At 49.0% G+C, this 16,241-nt stretch overlaps 1 protein-coding gene across 1 annotated transcript in view; it reads left to right on the top strand.

The window, feature by feature from the left end:
• Positions 1–16,241, top strand: part of TMPRSS3 (transmembrane serine protease 3) — a 171,598-nt gene that overhangs the window by 119,355 nt on the left and 36,002 nt on the right. The window contains exon 10 of the mRNA XM_075593018.1: positions 4,713–4,808. Coding sequence (XP_075449133.1) covers positions 4,713–4,808 — 96 coding nt within the window. The remainder of the gene's footprint in view (positions 1–4,712; positions 4,809–16,241) is intronic.

Here is a 16,241-nt window from a genome sequence, read left to right as displayed (position 1 = left end):
CTCCCTGTCCCTCTGTCCTCCCTGTCCCTCTGTCCTCCCTGTCTCTGTGTCCTCCCTGTCTCTCTGTCCTCCCTGTCTCTCTGTCCTTCTGTCCTCCCTGTCTCTGTGTCCTCCCTGTCTCTCTGTCCTCCCTGTCTCTGTGTCCTCCCTGTCTCTCTGTCCTCCCTGTCTCTGTGTCCTCCCTGTCTCTGTGTCCTCCCGTCCTCCCTGTCTCTCTGTCCTCCCTGTCTCTCTGTCCTCCCTGTCTCTGTGTCCTCCCTGTCTCTCTGTCCTCCCTGTCTCTGTGTCCTCCTTGTCCTTCTGTCCTCCCTGTCTCTGTGTCCTCCCTGTCTCTCTGTCCTCCCTGTCTCTGTGTCCTCCCTGTCTCTGTGTCCTCCCTGTCTCTCTATCCTCTCTGTCCCTCTGTCCTCCCTGTCTCTCTGTCCTCCCTGTCTCTCTGTCCCTCTGTCCTCCCTGTCTCTCTGTCTCTCTGTCCTCCCTGTCTCTCTGTCCTCCCTGTCTCTCTGTCTCTCTGTCCTCCCTGTCTCTCTGTCCTCCCTGTCTCTCTGTCCTCCCTGTCTCTCTTTCCTCCCTGTCTCTCTTTCCTCCCTGTCTTTCTGTCCTCCCTGTCTCTCTGTCCTCCCTGACTCTCTGTCCTCCCTGTCTCTCTGTCCTCTCTGTCCTCCCTGTCCTCCCTGTCTCTCTGTCCTCCCTGTCTCTGTGTCCTCCCTGTCTCTGTGTCCTCCCTGTCTCTCTGTCCTCCCTGTCTCTCTTTCCTCCCTGTCTCTCTGTCCTCCCTGTCTCTCTGTCCTCCCTGTCTCTCTGTCCTCCCTGTCTCTCAGTCCCTCTGTCCTCCCTGTCTCTGTGTCCTCCCTGTCTCTGTGTCCTCCCTGTCTCTCTGTCCTCCCTGTCTCTCTGTCCTCCCTGTCTCTCTGTCCTCCCTGTCTCTCTGTCCTCCCTGTCTCTTTGTCCTCCCTGTCTCTCTGTCCTCCCTGTCTCTCTGTCCTCCCTGTCTCTGTGTCCTCCCTGTCTCTGTGTCCTCCCTGTCTCTCTGTCCTCCCTGTCTCTCTGTCCTCCCTGTCTCTCTGTCCTCCCTGTCTCTCTGTCCTCCCTGTCTCTCTGTCCTCCCTGTCTCTCTGCTTTGCTCTCCGTAAAACCCACAATTCTGCCTGCCTGGGGGTGAGGAGATCTCTGACAGAGGCTTACAATATTCAGTAATCTGTGAGACTGCATATGTGAATACTTAATTTGGGGAGATTTCCTCATTTGCATACAGAAGATGGATTTACATGGCTGGTACCAAATCGTACATTTTTGTGCAGAAACGCCAGCCTCACAGTTTTATTAATAAGCACCGACAGTGTGACTCACCAAAAGGAAAACATCCTTCCTCACTCCCAGTCAATGTCAATTAGATAGCATACTATACAGTAGCAATACTCTGCCGGGCGATGTTTTATTTCTTGGGCAAATCCCTATAAAACAATATGGCGATACCAGCCATCGCTGTCTCCAAATACTTCCTTATATCCCCTCCCCAGGCCCATTACCTCCTTATCCCCCCCCCCTCATACCCATGACCTCCTTATATCCCCCTCCCAGGCCCACTACTTCCTTCTATCCCCCCCTGATACCCCTTACCGCCTTAAATCCCCCTCCCAGGCCCACAACTTCCTTATATCCCCTCCCCAGGCCCATTACCTCCTTATCGCCCCCCTCATACCCATTACCTCCTTATCCCCCCCCTCATACCCATTACCTCCTTATACCCCCCCTCATACCCATTACCTCCTTATACCCCTGTGGGCCTGGGAGGGGGATATAAGGAGGTAATGGGTATGAGGGGGGGCCTCATACCCATTACCTCCTTATATCCCCCTCCCAGGCCCACTACTTCCTTATACCCCCCCCCCCCCCTGATACCCATTACCTCCTTATATCCCCCTCCCAGGCCCACTACTTCCTTATATCCCCTCCCCAGACCCATTACCTCCTTATACCCCCCCTTCTACCCATTACCGCCTTATACTCCACCCCCCCTCCCAGGCCCATAACCGACTTACATCCCCCTCCCAGGCCCATTACTTAATTATATCCCCCCCCCTCCCCCCACAGGCCCATTACCGCCTTACACGCCCCTCCCAGGCCCATTACCTCCTAATATCCCCCTTTGCAGGCCCATTTCCTCCTTACATCCCCCCCAGACCCATTTTGTCCTTATTCCAACCCCCCATTATATCCCCCATACCATCAATTCCTTACATCCCCCCCCCCCACCCCCACCCCATGCTGCTTATACCAGCCCCCAGTGCACCAGGGGCTGGGGGAGAGGGGGGGCTGCTTCTTATGTTTGTCCTGGGCCTAAGATTCCTGTTGGCGGCCCTGTTTCCATGGCGATTTGATGTCTCCCCTTTTGCACAGAAAATGTTACTAGGAAAGAGAAACATATCTTGAGATAATGAAGGTGACAAACATAGTTACACAAGTTATAATTCAAGGTCCTGAAGGATTGTAGGAATGTCACACTTGCTGTTACACAGCGCCATCTTGTGGACAATGATAGATATGAAGTCCAGAGTATTACATAAATATGTTGCCTGCTGGGTACTGTTCCTTCTAAATACTTACTAATTATATCAATCTTGTTGGAAGTCTACTGATATTTGGGACTCGCACAACATTTTACCATCTATATGTAACGGGTGTTCCCTGTGAACACAGACGCTACTGATACTGTATATTACCTGTGTGGCCCTCAGGAGCCTAAGCCTCCACTCAGGGAGCCTGGGGTACAAATATATCTCTATCTCGTGGTGCAACGCCTCCACCTGGGAGGGATCCCGACAGGGGGGCCCCTCACAGGACTCAAACCAATGACACACACTTGGTGTGAATAAACAAGTATAACCTTTACTGATATGCATATAATATTCTTATACTATAAAGTCCCAATGTCAGTCACTCCCACTTCTGAGTGTATACTCCGTGCCCACCACCGTGTACCCCCACACCGTGTCCACAGTAACCCTTGTCCCGTGGTCAGCGCTGCCACTATGTGTGAGTACTCTGTAGGTGGTGCACGTGTGCAACAATACCTGCCCAGTGCGACAGCACCTGGGCGTTCAAAGGATCTTCGAAAAGGATCCGGCGACCTCCTGGCGACATCCGGTTCCTCCAGCGGGTTGATCGATCAGGGCCGTCCACCCTGGGTACAGTTCCGCTCTCTCGGCGAAGTAGGCTTGATCCCAAGCCTCTTGGTGGGAAGCGCAGCGTCCGCTGTGTCCCTAACTGACACTGTATATACTGCTAAAGGGGGCAGGGTCCCTAACCTGGGGCCCGTCCCTGAAGCACCACAAACTACTGAATGGCTTAGGGCTAATCTGGGGCCTAGGGGGCTGCTGGCCTAGTGCAGTGGGTCACTGACCCCTGCACCCTCACCTCCTTTCCCTAGCCTCTCCTGGTGCCGACTGACTGTCTCAAATCCCTCGAAATGTATCCATCTCCTGTGCAGGGAGATCCTGCAGCCCTATAGGCTCCCTGGCGTCACGTGGGGTTCCCTAAGGCTCATGGGACTTGTAGTCCCTGTTTAGAGCCTTCTCCTGAGTGGTGGGGGTTTGCGCGCTATACCAGCGCATGCGCAAGCTAGCCCAGGGCCTCCTTACTTCTGCCCTCACTGGGCATGCGCAAGGCAATAGAAAATGGAGGTGCCCTGCAACGGGATCCGCCAGGAGTACCTGGCTACAAATTAGCGCGGCGACGCCGCACAAACCCCCAGCAACTGCCCACCCGATGCTCCGCTCGCCCCCCCCCCAGCATAGTGAAGATGCACGCACACGCGCCCGCGACCAGCCGAGATGAGTACCTGGAGAGGGGGGGGGGGGGTTCGCTGTGCAGAGGGGGACCTGGCTACATATATAAATCAAACCCACCATTTGTTTTAGCACTGGAAATCAGACGTAGCACCTTTTCCCGACCCCAAGTGAGATCATAGCGCTATCGTGTTTGTGGTGCGGGGCACACCTGTGAGTTAGAACAGACGTCCCTGAGAAGTCCGCGTGGTATGGGGAGGCACCAGGACAGGCTCTCAGTGATGACCTTTGTAGTGCAGCACCTCCAGCCGGTCAGGATCCTGGTGCAGCCAGGGTGGTCCTTACTGGCAACTCCTAGTGTTCCATTGATGCAGGCCACACCGGATGTATACAACAGGATCTTTATTGGCATCATTCTGGTTACAGCACAGATGTTCCCTGAGCAGACCCACTGGTTTTGAGGCCCTGCAGGCCCCTTCTCAGCTCCCTTACCCCCTGATAGGATAAGGGGTGAAACACATCCACCCCAGGGAAGGAACCATCCTGACTTCTGGGAGAGTGTCAGCTTATGTACCCCCAGGGGAAGGGCTTGTAACCCTGTCCCATAACAGGGCAGGTCCGATACTGACAGGCATCACATCATGGGTATGTGACCCAGCAAGTATCCTCCCAAGGGAAGAGACTCTCTGGTTGTTGTTAGGCCCTGGATACAGCAATAGTGCATTCAGGCTGCAGCAGCAAGCTAGGCCTCCATGAGAGAGCTTATTCCCCACAGTGCCTGTGTCTAACAGGACTTATACTTTTAGGGCCAAAGAAAAGGTGATAGCCAGGGGACTAGGCTACACATATGTTATCAATAAAACTGTTAGAAAGAAAACATTTAGAAAGCATTGCTTCACAATGATGTGTTTATTTTATTACCAGGCCTAATACAACCAATCTGTCTGCCGAATTATGGAGAGGAGTTCAAAGAGGGTAAAATGTGCTGGATCTCCGGATGGGGAGCAGCGGAGGAAGGAGGTACTGTACTTATACATTGTACTGTTCTAACTGACTGAAATAGGGAACGCTGGGGCTTACAACAGGGGGGCTCAACTCCTGTCCTCAAGTGCCCCCACTTTTTCAGGATATTCCTGCTTCAGCACAGGTGACTCAATCAGTCCCTGCTTCAGCACAGGTGACTTAATCAGTCCCTGCATCAGCATAGGTGGCTTGACTGAGCCTCTGATTGAGCCAACTGTGCTGAAGCTGGAATATCCTGAAAACCTGTCCTGTTGTGGGGGAGGGGCTTGAGGACCGGAGTTGAGCCCCCCGGGTTTACAACAAAAACTTCATGTCCTGTTGTTTGCTGACTGAGCTGCAGTGACCAGGGAGTAATACTGTGAGAGGTACCTCAGGGAGTAATACTGTGAGAGGTACCTCAGGGAGTAACACAGTGAGAGTTACCTCAGGGAGTAATACTGTGAGAGGTACCTCAGGGAGTAATACTGTGAGAAGTACCTCAGGGAGTAACACAGTGAGAGGTACCTCAGGGAGTAATACTGTGAGAGGTACCTCAGGGAGTAATACTATGAGAGGTACCTCAGGGAGTAATACATTGAGAGGTACCTCAGGGAGTAATACTGTGAGAGGTACCTCAGGGAGTAATACTGTGAGGTACCTCAGGGAGTAACACAGTGAGAGGTACCTCAGGGAGTAACACAGTGAGAGGTACCTCAGGGAGTAACACAGTGAGAGGTACCTCAGGGAGTAACACAGTGAGAGGTACCTCAGGGAGTAACACAGTGAGAATTACCTCAGGGAGTAATACAGTGAAAGTTACCTCAGGGAGTAACACCGTGAGAGGTACCTCAGGGAGTAATACAGTGAGAGGTACCTCAGGGAGTAATACTGTGAGAGGTACCTCAGGGAGTAACACAGTGAGAGGTACCTCAGGGAGTAATACAGTGAGAGGTACCTCAGGGAGTAACACAGTGAGAGGTACCTCAGGGAGTAATTCAGTGAGAGTTACCTCAGGGAGTAATACTGTGAGAGGTACCTCAGGGAGTAATACATTGAGAGTTACCTCAGGGAGTAATACTGTGAGAGGTACCTCAGGGAGTAACACAGTGAGAGGTACCTCAGGGAGTAATACAGTGAGAGGTACCTCAGGGAGTAATACAGTGAGAGTTACCTCAGGGAGTAACACAGTGAGAGGTACCTCAGGGAGTAATACAGTGAGAGGTACCTCAGGGAGTAACACAGTGAGAGGTACCTCAGGGAGTAATACAGTGAGAGTTACCTCAGGGAGTAATACAGTGAGAGGTACCTCAGGGAGTAATACAGTGAGAGGTACCTCAGGGAGTAATACAGTGAGAGGTACCTCAGGGAGTAATACAGTGAGAGTTACCTCAGGGAGTAATACAGTGACAGGTACCTCAGGGAGTAATACAGTGAGAGGTACCTCAGGGAGTAATACAGTGAGAGTTACCTCAGGGAGTAATACAGTGAGAGTTACCTCAGGGAGTAATACAGTGAGAGGTACCTCAGGGAGTAATACACTGAGAGTTACCTCAGGGAGTAATACAGTGAGAACATACCTCAAGGAGTAATACAGTGAGAGTTACCTCAGGGAGTAATACAGTGAGAGGTATTCAGGGAGTAATACAGTGAGAGTTACATCAGGGAGTAATACAGTGAGAGGTACCTCAGGGAGTAATACAGTGAGAGTTACATCAGGGAGTAATACAGTGAGAGGTACCTCAGGGAGTAATACAGTGAGAGTTACCTCAGGGAGTAATACATTGAGAGTTACATCAGGGAGTAATACAGTGAGGTACCTCAGGGAGTAATACAGTGAGAGGTACCTCAGGGAGTAATACAGTGAGAGGTACCTCAGGGAGTAATACAGTGAGAGTTACCTCAGGGAGTAATACAGTGAGAGGTACCTCAGGGAGTAATACAGTGAGAGGTACCTCAGGGAGTAATACAGTGAGAGGTACCTCAGGGAGTAATACAGTGAGAGTTACCTCTCTTTTTCAAGTATGTCCTGGGCACAGAGTAAAACAAATAATACATGGTTACAAATACAGTTACATAAATGAACAGGGTATACATTATATACAAGACATTGCATGCACAGTTACAGATACTATATATTATGGGCGTATGAAACAGTTACAGACCAGATTAAAATGTGAGACAGCCTTAGATTTGAAAGAACTTAAACTGGTGGTGGATGTGAGAGTCTCTGGTAGACTGTTCCAGTTTTGGGGTGCAAGGTAAGAGAAAGAGGAACGTCTGGATACTTTGTTGAGCCTTGGGACCATGAACAGTCTTTTGGAGTCTGATCTCAGGTGATAAGTGCTGCGTGTGTTAGAGGTGAGGAGCTTGTTCAGGTAGCTTGCCCATGAAGAATTTAAAGGCAAGACAGGAAAGGTGAACGGTGTGATCTGTAATATGAGTGTCACGGTGTGATCTGTAATATGAGTGTAACGGTGTGATCTGTAATATAAGTGTAACGGTGGGATCTGTAATATGAGTGTAACGGTGTGATCTGTAATATGAGTGTAACGGTGGGATCTGTAATATGAGTGTAACGGTGTGATCTGTAATATGAGTGTAACGGTGTGATCTGTAATATGAATGTAACGGTGTGATCTGTAATATGAGTGTCACGGTGTGATCTGTAATATGAGAGTAACGGTGTGATCTGTAATATGAGTGTAACGGTGTGATCTGTAATATGAGTGTAACGGTGTGATCTGTAATATAAGTGTAACGGTGGGATCTGTAATATGAGTGTAACGGTGTGATCTGTAATATGAGTGTAACGGTGGGATCTGTAATATGAGTGTCACGGTGGGATCTGTAATATGAGTGTAACGGTGTGATCTGTAATATGAGTGTCACGGTGTGATCTGTAATATGAGTGTAACGGTGTGATCTGTAATATGAGTGTCACGGTGTGATCTGTAATATGAGTGTGTCGGTGTGATCTGTAATATGAATGTAACGGTGTGATCTGTAATATGAGTGTGTCGGTGTGATCTGTAATATGAATGTAACGGTGTGATCTGTAATATGAGTGTAACGGTGTGATCTGTAATATGAGTGTAACAGTGTGATCTGTAATATGAGTGTAACGGTGGGATCTGTAATATGAGTGTAACGGTGTGATCTGTAATATGAGTGTAACGGTGTGATCTGTAATATGAATGTAACGGTGTGATCTGTAATATGCGTGTCACGGTGTGATCTGTAATATGAGTGTCACGGTGTGATCTGTAATATGAGTGTCAAGGTGTGATCTGTAATATGAGTGTAACGGTGTGATCTGTAATATGAGTGTAACGGTGTGATCTGTAATATGAGTGTAACGGTGGGATCTGTAATATGAGTGTGTCGGTGTGATCTGTAATATGAGTGTCATGGTGTGATCTGTAATATGAGTGTGTCGGTGTGATCTGTAATATGAGTGTCACGGTGTGATCTGTAATATGAGTGTCACGGTGTGATCTGTAATATGAGTGTCACGGTGTGATCTGTAATATGAGTGTAACGGTGTGATCTGTAATATGAGTGTAACGGTGGGATCTGTAATATGAGTGTGTCGGTGTGATCTGTAATATGAGTGTCATGGTGTGATCTGTAATATGAGTGTGTCGGTGTGATCTGTAATATGAGTGTGTCGGTGTGATCTGTAATATGAGTGTCACGGTGTGATCTGTAATATGAGTGTCACGGTGTGATCTGTAATATGAGTGTAACGGTGTGATCGGTAATATGAGTGTGACGGTGTGATCTGTAATATGAGTGTCACGGTGTGATCTGTAATATGAGTGTGTCGGTGTGATCTGTAATATGAGTGTAACGGTGTGATCTGTAATATGAGTGTCACGGTGGGATCTGTAATATGAGTGTAACGGTGTGATCTGTAATATGAGTGTCACGGTGTGATCTGTAATATGAGTGTAACGGTGTGATCTGTAATATAAGTGTAACGGTGGGATCTGTAATATGAGTGTAACGGTGTGATCTGTAATATGAGTGTAACGGTGGGATCTGTAATATGAGTGTAACGGTGTGATCTGTAATATGAGTGTAACGGTGTGATCTGTAATATGAATGTAACGGTGTGATCTGTAATATGAGTGTCACGGTGTGATCTGTAATATGAGTGTAACGGTGTGATCTGTAATATGAGTGTAACGGTGTGATCTGTAATATGAGTGTGACGGTGTGATCTGTAATATGAGCGTAACGGTGTGATCTGTAATATGAGTGTCACGGTGTGATCTGTAATATGAGTGTAACGGTGTGATCTGTAATATGAGTGTCACGGTGTGATCTGTAATATGAGTGTGTCGGTGTGATCTGTAATATGAATGTAACGGTGTGATCTGTAATATGAGTGTGTCGGTGTGATCTGTAATATGAATGTAACGGTGTGATCTGTAACATGAGTGTAACGGTGTGATCTGTAATATGAGTGTAACGGTGTGATCTGTAATATGAGTGTAACGGTGTGATCTGTAATATGAGTGTAACGGTGTGATCTGTAATATGAGTGTAACGGTGTGATCTGTAATATGAATGTAACGGTGTGATCTGTAATATGAGTGTAACGGTGTGATCTGTAATATGAGTGTGTCGGTGTGATCTGTAATATGAGTGTAACGGTGTGATCTGTAATATGAGTGTAACGGTGTGATCTGTAATATGAGTGTGTCGGTGTGATCTGAAATATGAATGTAACGGTGTGATCTGTAATATGAGTATCACGGTGTGATCTGTAATATGAGTGTCACGGTGTGATCTGTAATATGAGTGTAACGGTGTGATCTGTAATATGAGTGTAACGGTGTGATCTGTAATATGAGTGTCACTGTGTGATTTGTAATATGAGTGTAACGGTGTGATCTGTAATATGAGTGTCACGGTGTGATCTGTAATATGAATGTAACGGTGTGATCTGTAATATGAGTGTAACGGTGTGATCTGTAATATGAGTGTAACGGTGGGATCTGTAATATGAGTGTGTCGGTGTGATCTGTAATATGAGTGTCACGGTGTGATCTGTAATATGAGTGTGTCGGTGTGATCTGTAATATGAGTGTGTCGGTGTGATCTGTAATATGAGTGTCACGGTGTGATCTGTAATATGAGTGTCACGGTGTGATCTGTAATATGAGTGTAACGGTGTGATCTGTAATATGAGTGTGACGGTGTGATCTGTAATATGAGTGTCACGGTGTGATCTGTAATATGAGTGTGTCGGTGTGATCTGTAATATGAGTGTCACGGTGGGATCTGTAATATGAGTGTAACGGTGTGATCTGTAATATGAGTGTCACGGTGTGATCTGTAATATGAGTGTCACGGTGTGATCTGTAATATGAGTGTCACGGTGTGATCTGTAATATGAGTGTAACGGTGTGATCTGTAATATGAGTGTAACGGTGTGATCTGTAATATGAGTGTAACGGTGTGATCTGTAATATGAGTGTAACGGTGTGATCTGTAATATGAGTGTCACGGTGTGATCTGTAATATGAATGTCACGGTGTGATCTGTAATATGAATGTCACGGTGTGATCTGTAATATGAGTGTGACGGTGTGATCTGTAATATGAGTGTAACTGTGTGATCTGTAATATGAGTGTAACGGTGTGATCTGTAATATGAGTGTCACGGTGTGATCTGTAATATGAGTGTAACGGTGTGATCTGTAATATGAGTGTCACGGTGTGATCTGTAATATGAGTGTAACGGTTTGATCTGTAATATGAGTGTAACTGTGTGATCTGTAATATGAGTGTAACGGTGTGATCTGTAATATGAGTGTAACGGTGTGATCTGTAATATGAGTGTAACGGTGTGATCTGTAATATGAATGTAACGGTGTGATCTGTAATATGAGTGTAACGGTGTGATCTGTAATATGAGTGTAACGGTGTGATTGTCAGGAATTGGCGTTCTCCTCGCTTCCCACACAAAGCACTCCCTCTCCGCAGGGAGCCTCTGGACACACAAAACAAATCCTGCCTTACCGGCCTCCACGGCTCCTCGCCCCTGCCGCCGTCGCGGGATCACTCCTCTCGGCGATTCCTCTGCTCAGCGCCCACGCCCTCCTGCACGCACACCTACACGCACGCCAGCCCCAGACGTTATGTGCATGCATTCCCAGCTTACAGAGCACACGCCTAACAGAGCACTTTTAACCACTGCTCCTGCAGTGAGGCGTCGCCCCCAAGCATCACACAGTTCCATGAAAATCAATGACTACACTCAGCTGGGCTGTAACACCTCCCTCCTATCAGGGAGGACTCCTTGCAGTCCTCCAGGCCTGCCCCCTTTTCCCATTGGCCTGCCCAGCCTTATTATGCCTGTGCTTCCCATCACTCGTCGCTCGACATAGTTCTGGATGGAAGCATTTGACTATTCTCTCAGTGACTCCTCAGGTATTGACGCGGATTGGACGACTACCCCGTCTGGCTCTCGACTTTGGCTCTACTTGGACTTCGTGACTTCTGGCATCCCTGATCTTGGCAACGGCAATAACTACTCCTCCTCTACTACCGGTACCGGCAAGTATTGTCTTCATTACTATACCTGGCCTGGCAACAATAACACCACACTCCGGACACGCTCCCTTTGCTGCGGGTGCGTGTATCCCTACGTCCCACCTCAGCTCAGGGGACAGGTCTGGTCTGTGGGCAGCACCGGCGTAACATTATGTCGAGCCCACAAGACGCAGACCAGACCGAACTATAGCAGTTTCTCTCTAATCTGCTTCAGCAAAACCAGGCCATGGCGGATCAAATTGTGGCACTTACACGCCAGGTCGCAGTACTCTCAGACAGGGTACCGACCGCGACCCCGCCAGATGTAAACCCCCACTCCGCAAGCGCAGTTAGCAGCTCAGATGTAAGGATTCCTCCTCCCAAGCCTTATGCAGGTGAACCGCAAGATTGTAGGGGTTTCCTAAACCAGTGTGAGGTGCAGTTTGAAATGGCCCCCCATCTCTACAATACTGATCGCAAGAAGGTAGCCTACATTTATAACCTCCTCACTGGCAGCGCCTTGGCTTGGGCTTCCCCGGTTTGGGAGCGACGTTCTGACCTTACCCAAGATTACCCAGCATGTAAAGCTGAGTTTCAACGGGTATTCGATTCCCCCGCTCGTCGGGAGATGGCATCTGTTTCTCTCCTCCAGATCACTCAGGGACGGCGAATGGTGACGCAGTATGCTGTGGAGTTCCGGACTCTAGCAGCCGAGACTAACTGGGGACAAGAGGCTCTCTTCTCCGTATTCTGGCAAGGCCTGGCAGATCCCATCAAGGACGAACTCTCTCGCCAATCCAGGCCGGATCAACTGGAGGTCCTGATTGATTTGGCCGTCCGAGTGGATCAACGCATCCAGGTACGCCGCTCAGAGTGTCAGCGCACTCGCTTCCATAACTTTCAAGTTCCGTTCTCCAGTACTCTCAGCAGCACTCCTGTTCCCTCAAGTGCTACCACACCTCTTCGTCCTGCACTGGAGTTGCCAGAGCCAATGCAATTGGGGGTACAACGCATCCGCACACCGATACGGCAGTTCCGCCACGCCGGGGGATTGTGTTTCTACTGCGAATCCATGGAACATCTGGTTCGGGAGTGTCCACTGCGTCCGGGAAACGGGAACACCCAGTGAGTACAGAGGGGCTCTCTCTGGGTGTAATGTCTCCACGTCCCCTTTCTAAAGGTGAACTCCCTAAGAAACTTACATTTCCAGTCTCCCTTTCAGGCGATAAGTTCAAGACTTCTACCGCCGCTTTCATCGACTCAGGAGCTGGAGGAAACTTCGTGGATCTTGAATTCGCCAGGTTAAACCGCATACCACTCGTGAGAAAGAAGTTTCCAATCGCACTCGTCGGAATCGATGGACGTCCTCTTACCCCGGCCCACATCTCCTTAGAGACAGCTCCCTTGCTTCTGTCCTCACATCTGCACAAGGAGATCTTAGTTCTCGATGCCATTCACGCTCCTGGGATACCCATCACCCTTGGCCTTCCTTGGCTACAGCTTAACAATCCTCTCATTGACTGGACTTCCTCTGCTCCCATTTCTTGGAGGCCGAGGTCAGGCGAGCCTCATCAACTGCTGGCCAATACCTCGGTTCCCGAAGTTATTCTACCTTCCGTTTACCATCATTTCCGGGACGTTTTCAATAAGGTACAGTCAGACCTCTTGCCGCCACACAGGACTTACGATTGTGCGATCGATCTAGTTCCAGGTTACTCCCTACCCAAGTCCAAGACCTACCCCTTGTCGTTACCAGAATCTCACGCTATGGATGAATATATCCAGGAGAATCTCAAGAAAGGCTTTATTCGTCACTCCAATTCCCCAGCAGGGGCTGGGTTCTTCTTCGTCAAGAAAAAGGATGGGTCGTTGAGGCCTTGCATCGACTACAGGGGTTTAAACCACATCACTATTAAAAATCGTTACCCCCTTCCCCTTATTACCGAACTGTTTGATAAATTACAGGGGGCCAAGATTTTTTCCAAGTTGGATCTGCGTGGTGCCTATAACCTGGTGCGCATCAGGAAGGGGGATGAATGGAAGACGGCCTTCAACACGCGTAGTGGACACTACGAATATCTGGTAATGTCTTTCGGCTTATGTAATGCTCCCGCTGTCTTCCAGGATTTCATCAACGACGTCTTTCGTAAGGTACTCAATATTTTTGTTATTGTATACTTGGATGATATCCTGATTTTTTCCAAAGATCTCCAGGACCATATACGCCACACCTCCTACGTCCTTTCCCGTCTCCGTGAACACCATTTGTACGCCAAGCTGGAGAAGTGCACTTTTCATCAGACCTCTACTCCGTTCCTGGGGTATATCATTTCCGATGAGGGGTTTATGATGGACTCCGGTAAACTTCAAGCAGTCACCGAATGGCCAAGACCCAACTCTCTCAAGGCCATACAACGTTTTTTAGGGTTCGCTAATTACTATCGTAAGTTTATACGGAGTTTTTCCACCATTGTGGCACCCCTTACTGCGCTCACCAAAAAAGGAGCTGATCCTTCTGCTTGGTCATCCGAGGCCATCTCCGCCTTCGAGACACTCAAGGAAGCCTTTATATCCGCACCTATTCTCCGTCATCCCAACATCGAACTTCCCTTCGTCCTGGAGGTCGACGCTTCTGATTGCGGCGCTGGTGCCATTCTCTCCCAGAGACCCACGCCCCAAGATAAGTTACATCCCTGTGCATATTTTTCCAAGAAATTCTCGTCCGCCGAGAGGGACTATGACGTGGGTAACAGGGAACTTCTGGCCGTAAAGATGGCTCTTCAAGAGTGGAGACACATGCTGGAGGGGTCAAAAGAGCCGTTTACTATTCTCACGGACCACAAGAACCTTCTTTACATAGAGAACGCTCGACGCCTTGGTCCACGACTGGCTCGTTGGGCTCTTTTTTTTTCTCGATTCGATTTTCACCTGTCCTATATCCCCGGGACCAAGAACGTAAAGGCAGACGCACTCTCCCGTATACATTCTTCTGAAGAGAGGCCAGAGGAATCGTTGGAGACTATCCTTCCACATGAGAGGATTCTCGCCACGTCTACTTTCAAGAATCTTGACAAGATTTTGCACTCCCAGAGACGCATTCCCAAGGACTTGGTCGTTCCCGACAACAAACTCTTTGTACCATCCAAATTTGTTCCAGAGGTCCTGTCTTGGGGTCACTCCTCTAAATCTGCAGGTCATCCAGGTTTTAAGAAGACTACTGATCTCATTCGTCGGAATTTCTGGTGGCCAAGGATGTCTCAAGATATTCTGGAGTTTACCCGCGCATGCCCCACATGCGCTCAAAGCAAGACTCTCCGTCAAAAGCCTCAGGGTTTTCTGTTACCTCTTCCAGTTCCCGACCGCCCCTGGTCCCACATTTCTATGGACTTCATCGTGGAGTTGCCCAGGTCCAGAGGACTGAACACTATCTTGGTGGTCGTGGACAGGTTCTCGAAGATGTCCCATTTCATTCCACTTAAAGGATTACCCACCTCCCCCACCCTTGCTGATATCTTTACGGAGCAGATTTTCCGGATTCATGGGATCCCTTCGTCCATTGTTTCTGACAGAGGTTCTCAGTTCGTATCCAAATTTTGGAGAGCTTTCACGAAGAGATTGGGCATCTCTTCTTCCTTCTCTTCTGCCTATCATCCTCAGTCCAATGGACAAACGGAGAGAATCAATCAATCCCTGGAGAAGTATCTGAGATGTTTTATATCCGATTTCCAGGATCATTGGGCTCAACTCCTCTCTTGGGCAGAGTATGCCGTCAATTCTACAAAAAACGAGTCCACCCGGGAGTCACCCTTCTTTATAAATGATGGGTTCCACCTTCCCTGTCTTCCCATCCCCAACATTCCTTCTGGAGTTCCAGCCGTAGATAAACGCATTTCTTCCCTTCTCAACTCCTCCCGCACATCGAAATTACAGGCCGATCGTCGTCGTCGTTCGGCGCCCAGTTACAAACCAGGGGATTTGGTATGGCTCTCCTCTAGGAATATCCACCTCAAGGTACCATCTCCTAAACTGGCACCTAAGTTCCTGGGACCCTTCCCTATTTGTGAACATTTGTGAACAAATCAATCCTGTGGCATTCCGGCTCCAACTACCACCCAGTATGAAGATTCCCAATGTCTTTCATGTGTCCCTCTTAAAACCATTTATCTCCAGTCAATTCTTTCCGGATCAGACTCGTAAACCGGATCCCATTACTGTACAAAATAACGAGGAATACGAAGTTCACTTTCTTTTGGATTCTCGCCTATCCAGGGGTCAGCTCCAGTTCTTGGTGCAGTGGAAGGGTTTTGGCCCTGAAGAGAGATCCTGGGTACCTTCAAAGGACATTCATGCCCCGGCCCTTCTTAAATCCTTCAGGAAAAAGTTTCCAGAGAAACCGTTCTTGGACCGTCCTGAGGCCGTTCCTGAAGAGGGGGGTACTGTCAGGAATCGGCGTTCTCCTCACCCCTGCCGCCATCGCGGGATCACTCCCCTCGGTGATTCCTCTGCTCAGCGCCGGGCACGCCCACGCCCTCCTGCACGCACACCTACACGCACGCCAGCCCCAGACGTTATGTGCATGCATTCCCAGCTTACAGAGCACACGCCTAACAGAGCACTTTTAACCACTGCTTCTGCAGTGAGGCGTCGCCCCCAAGCATCACACAGTTCCATGAAAATCAATGACTACACTCAGCTGGGCTGTAACACCTCCCTCCTATCAGGGAGGACTCCTTGCAGTCCTCCAGGCCTGCCCCCTTTTCCCATTGGCCTGCCCAGCTTTATTATGCCTGTGCTTCCCATCACTCGTCGCTCGACATAGTTCTGGATGGAAGCATTTGACTACTCTCTCAGTGACTCCTCAGGATTGACGCGGATTGGACGACTACCCCCTCTGGCTTTCGACTTTGGC

This window comes from Ascaphus truei, chromosome 3 (genome assembly GCF_040206685.1).
Source record: "Ascaphus truei isolate aAscTru1 chromosome 3, aAscTru1.hap1, whole genome shotgun sequence".
NCBI classification, from domain to species: domain Eukaryota; kingdom Metazoa; phylum Chordata; class Amphibia; order Anura; family Ascaphidae; genus Ascaphus; species Ascaphus truei.
This window is presented reverse-complemented; position numbering and strand designations above follow the sequence as displayed.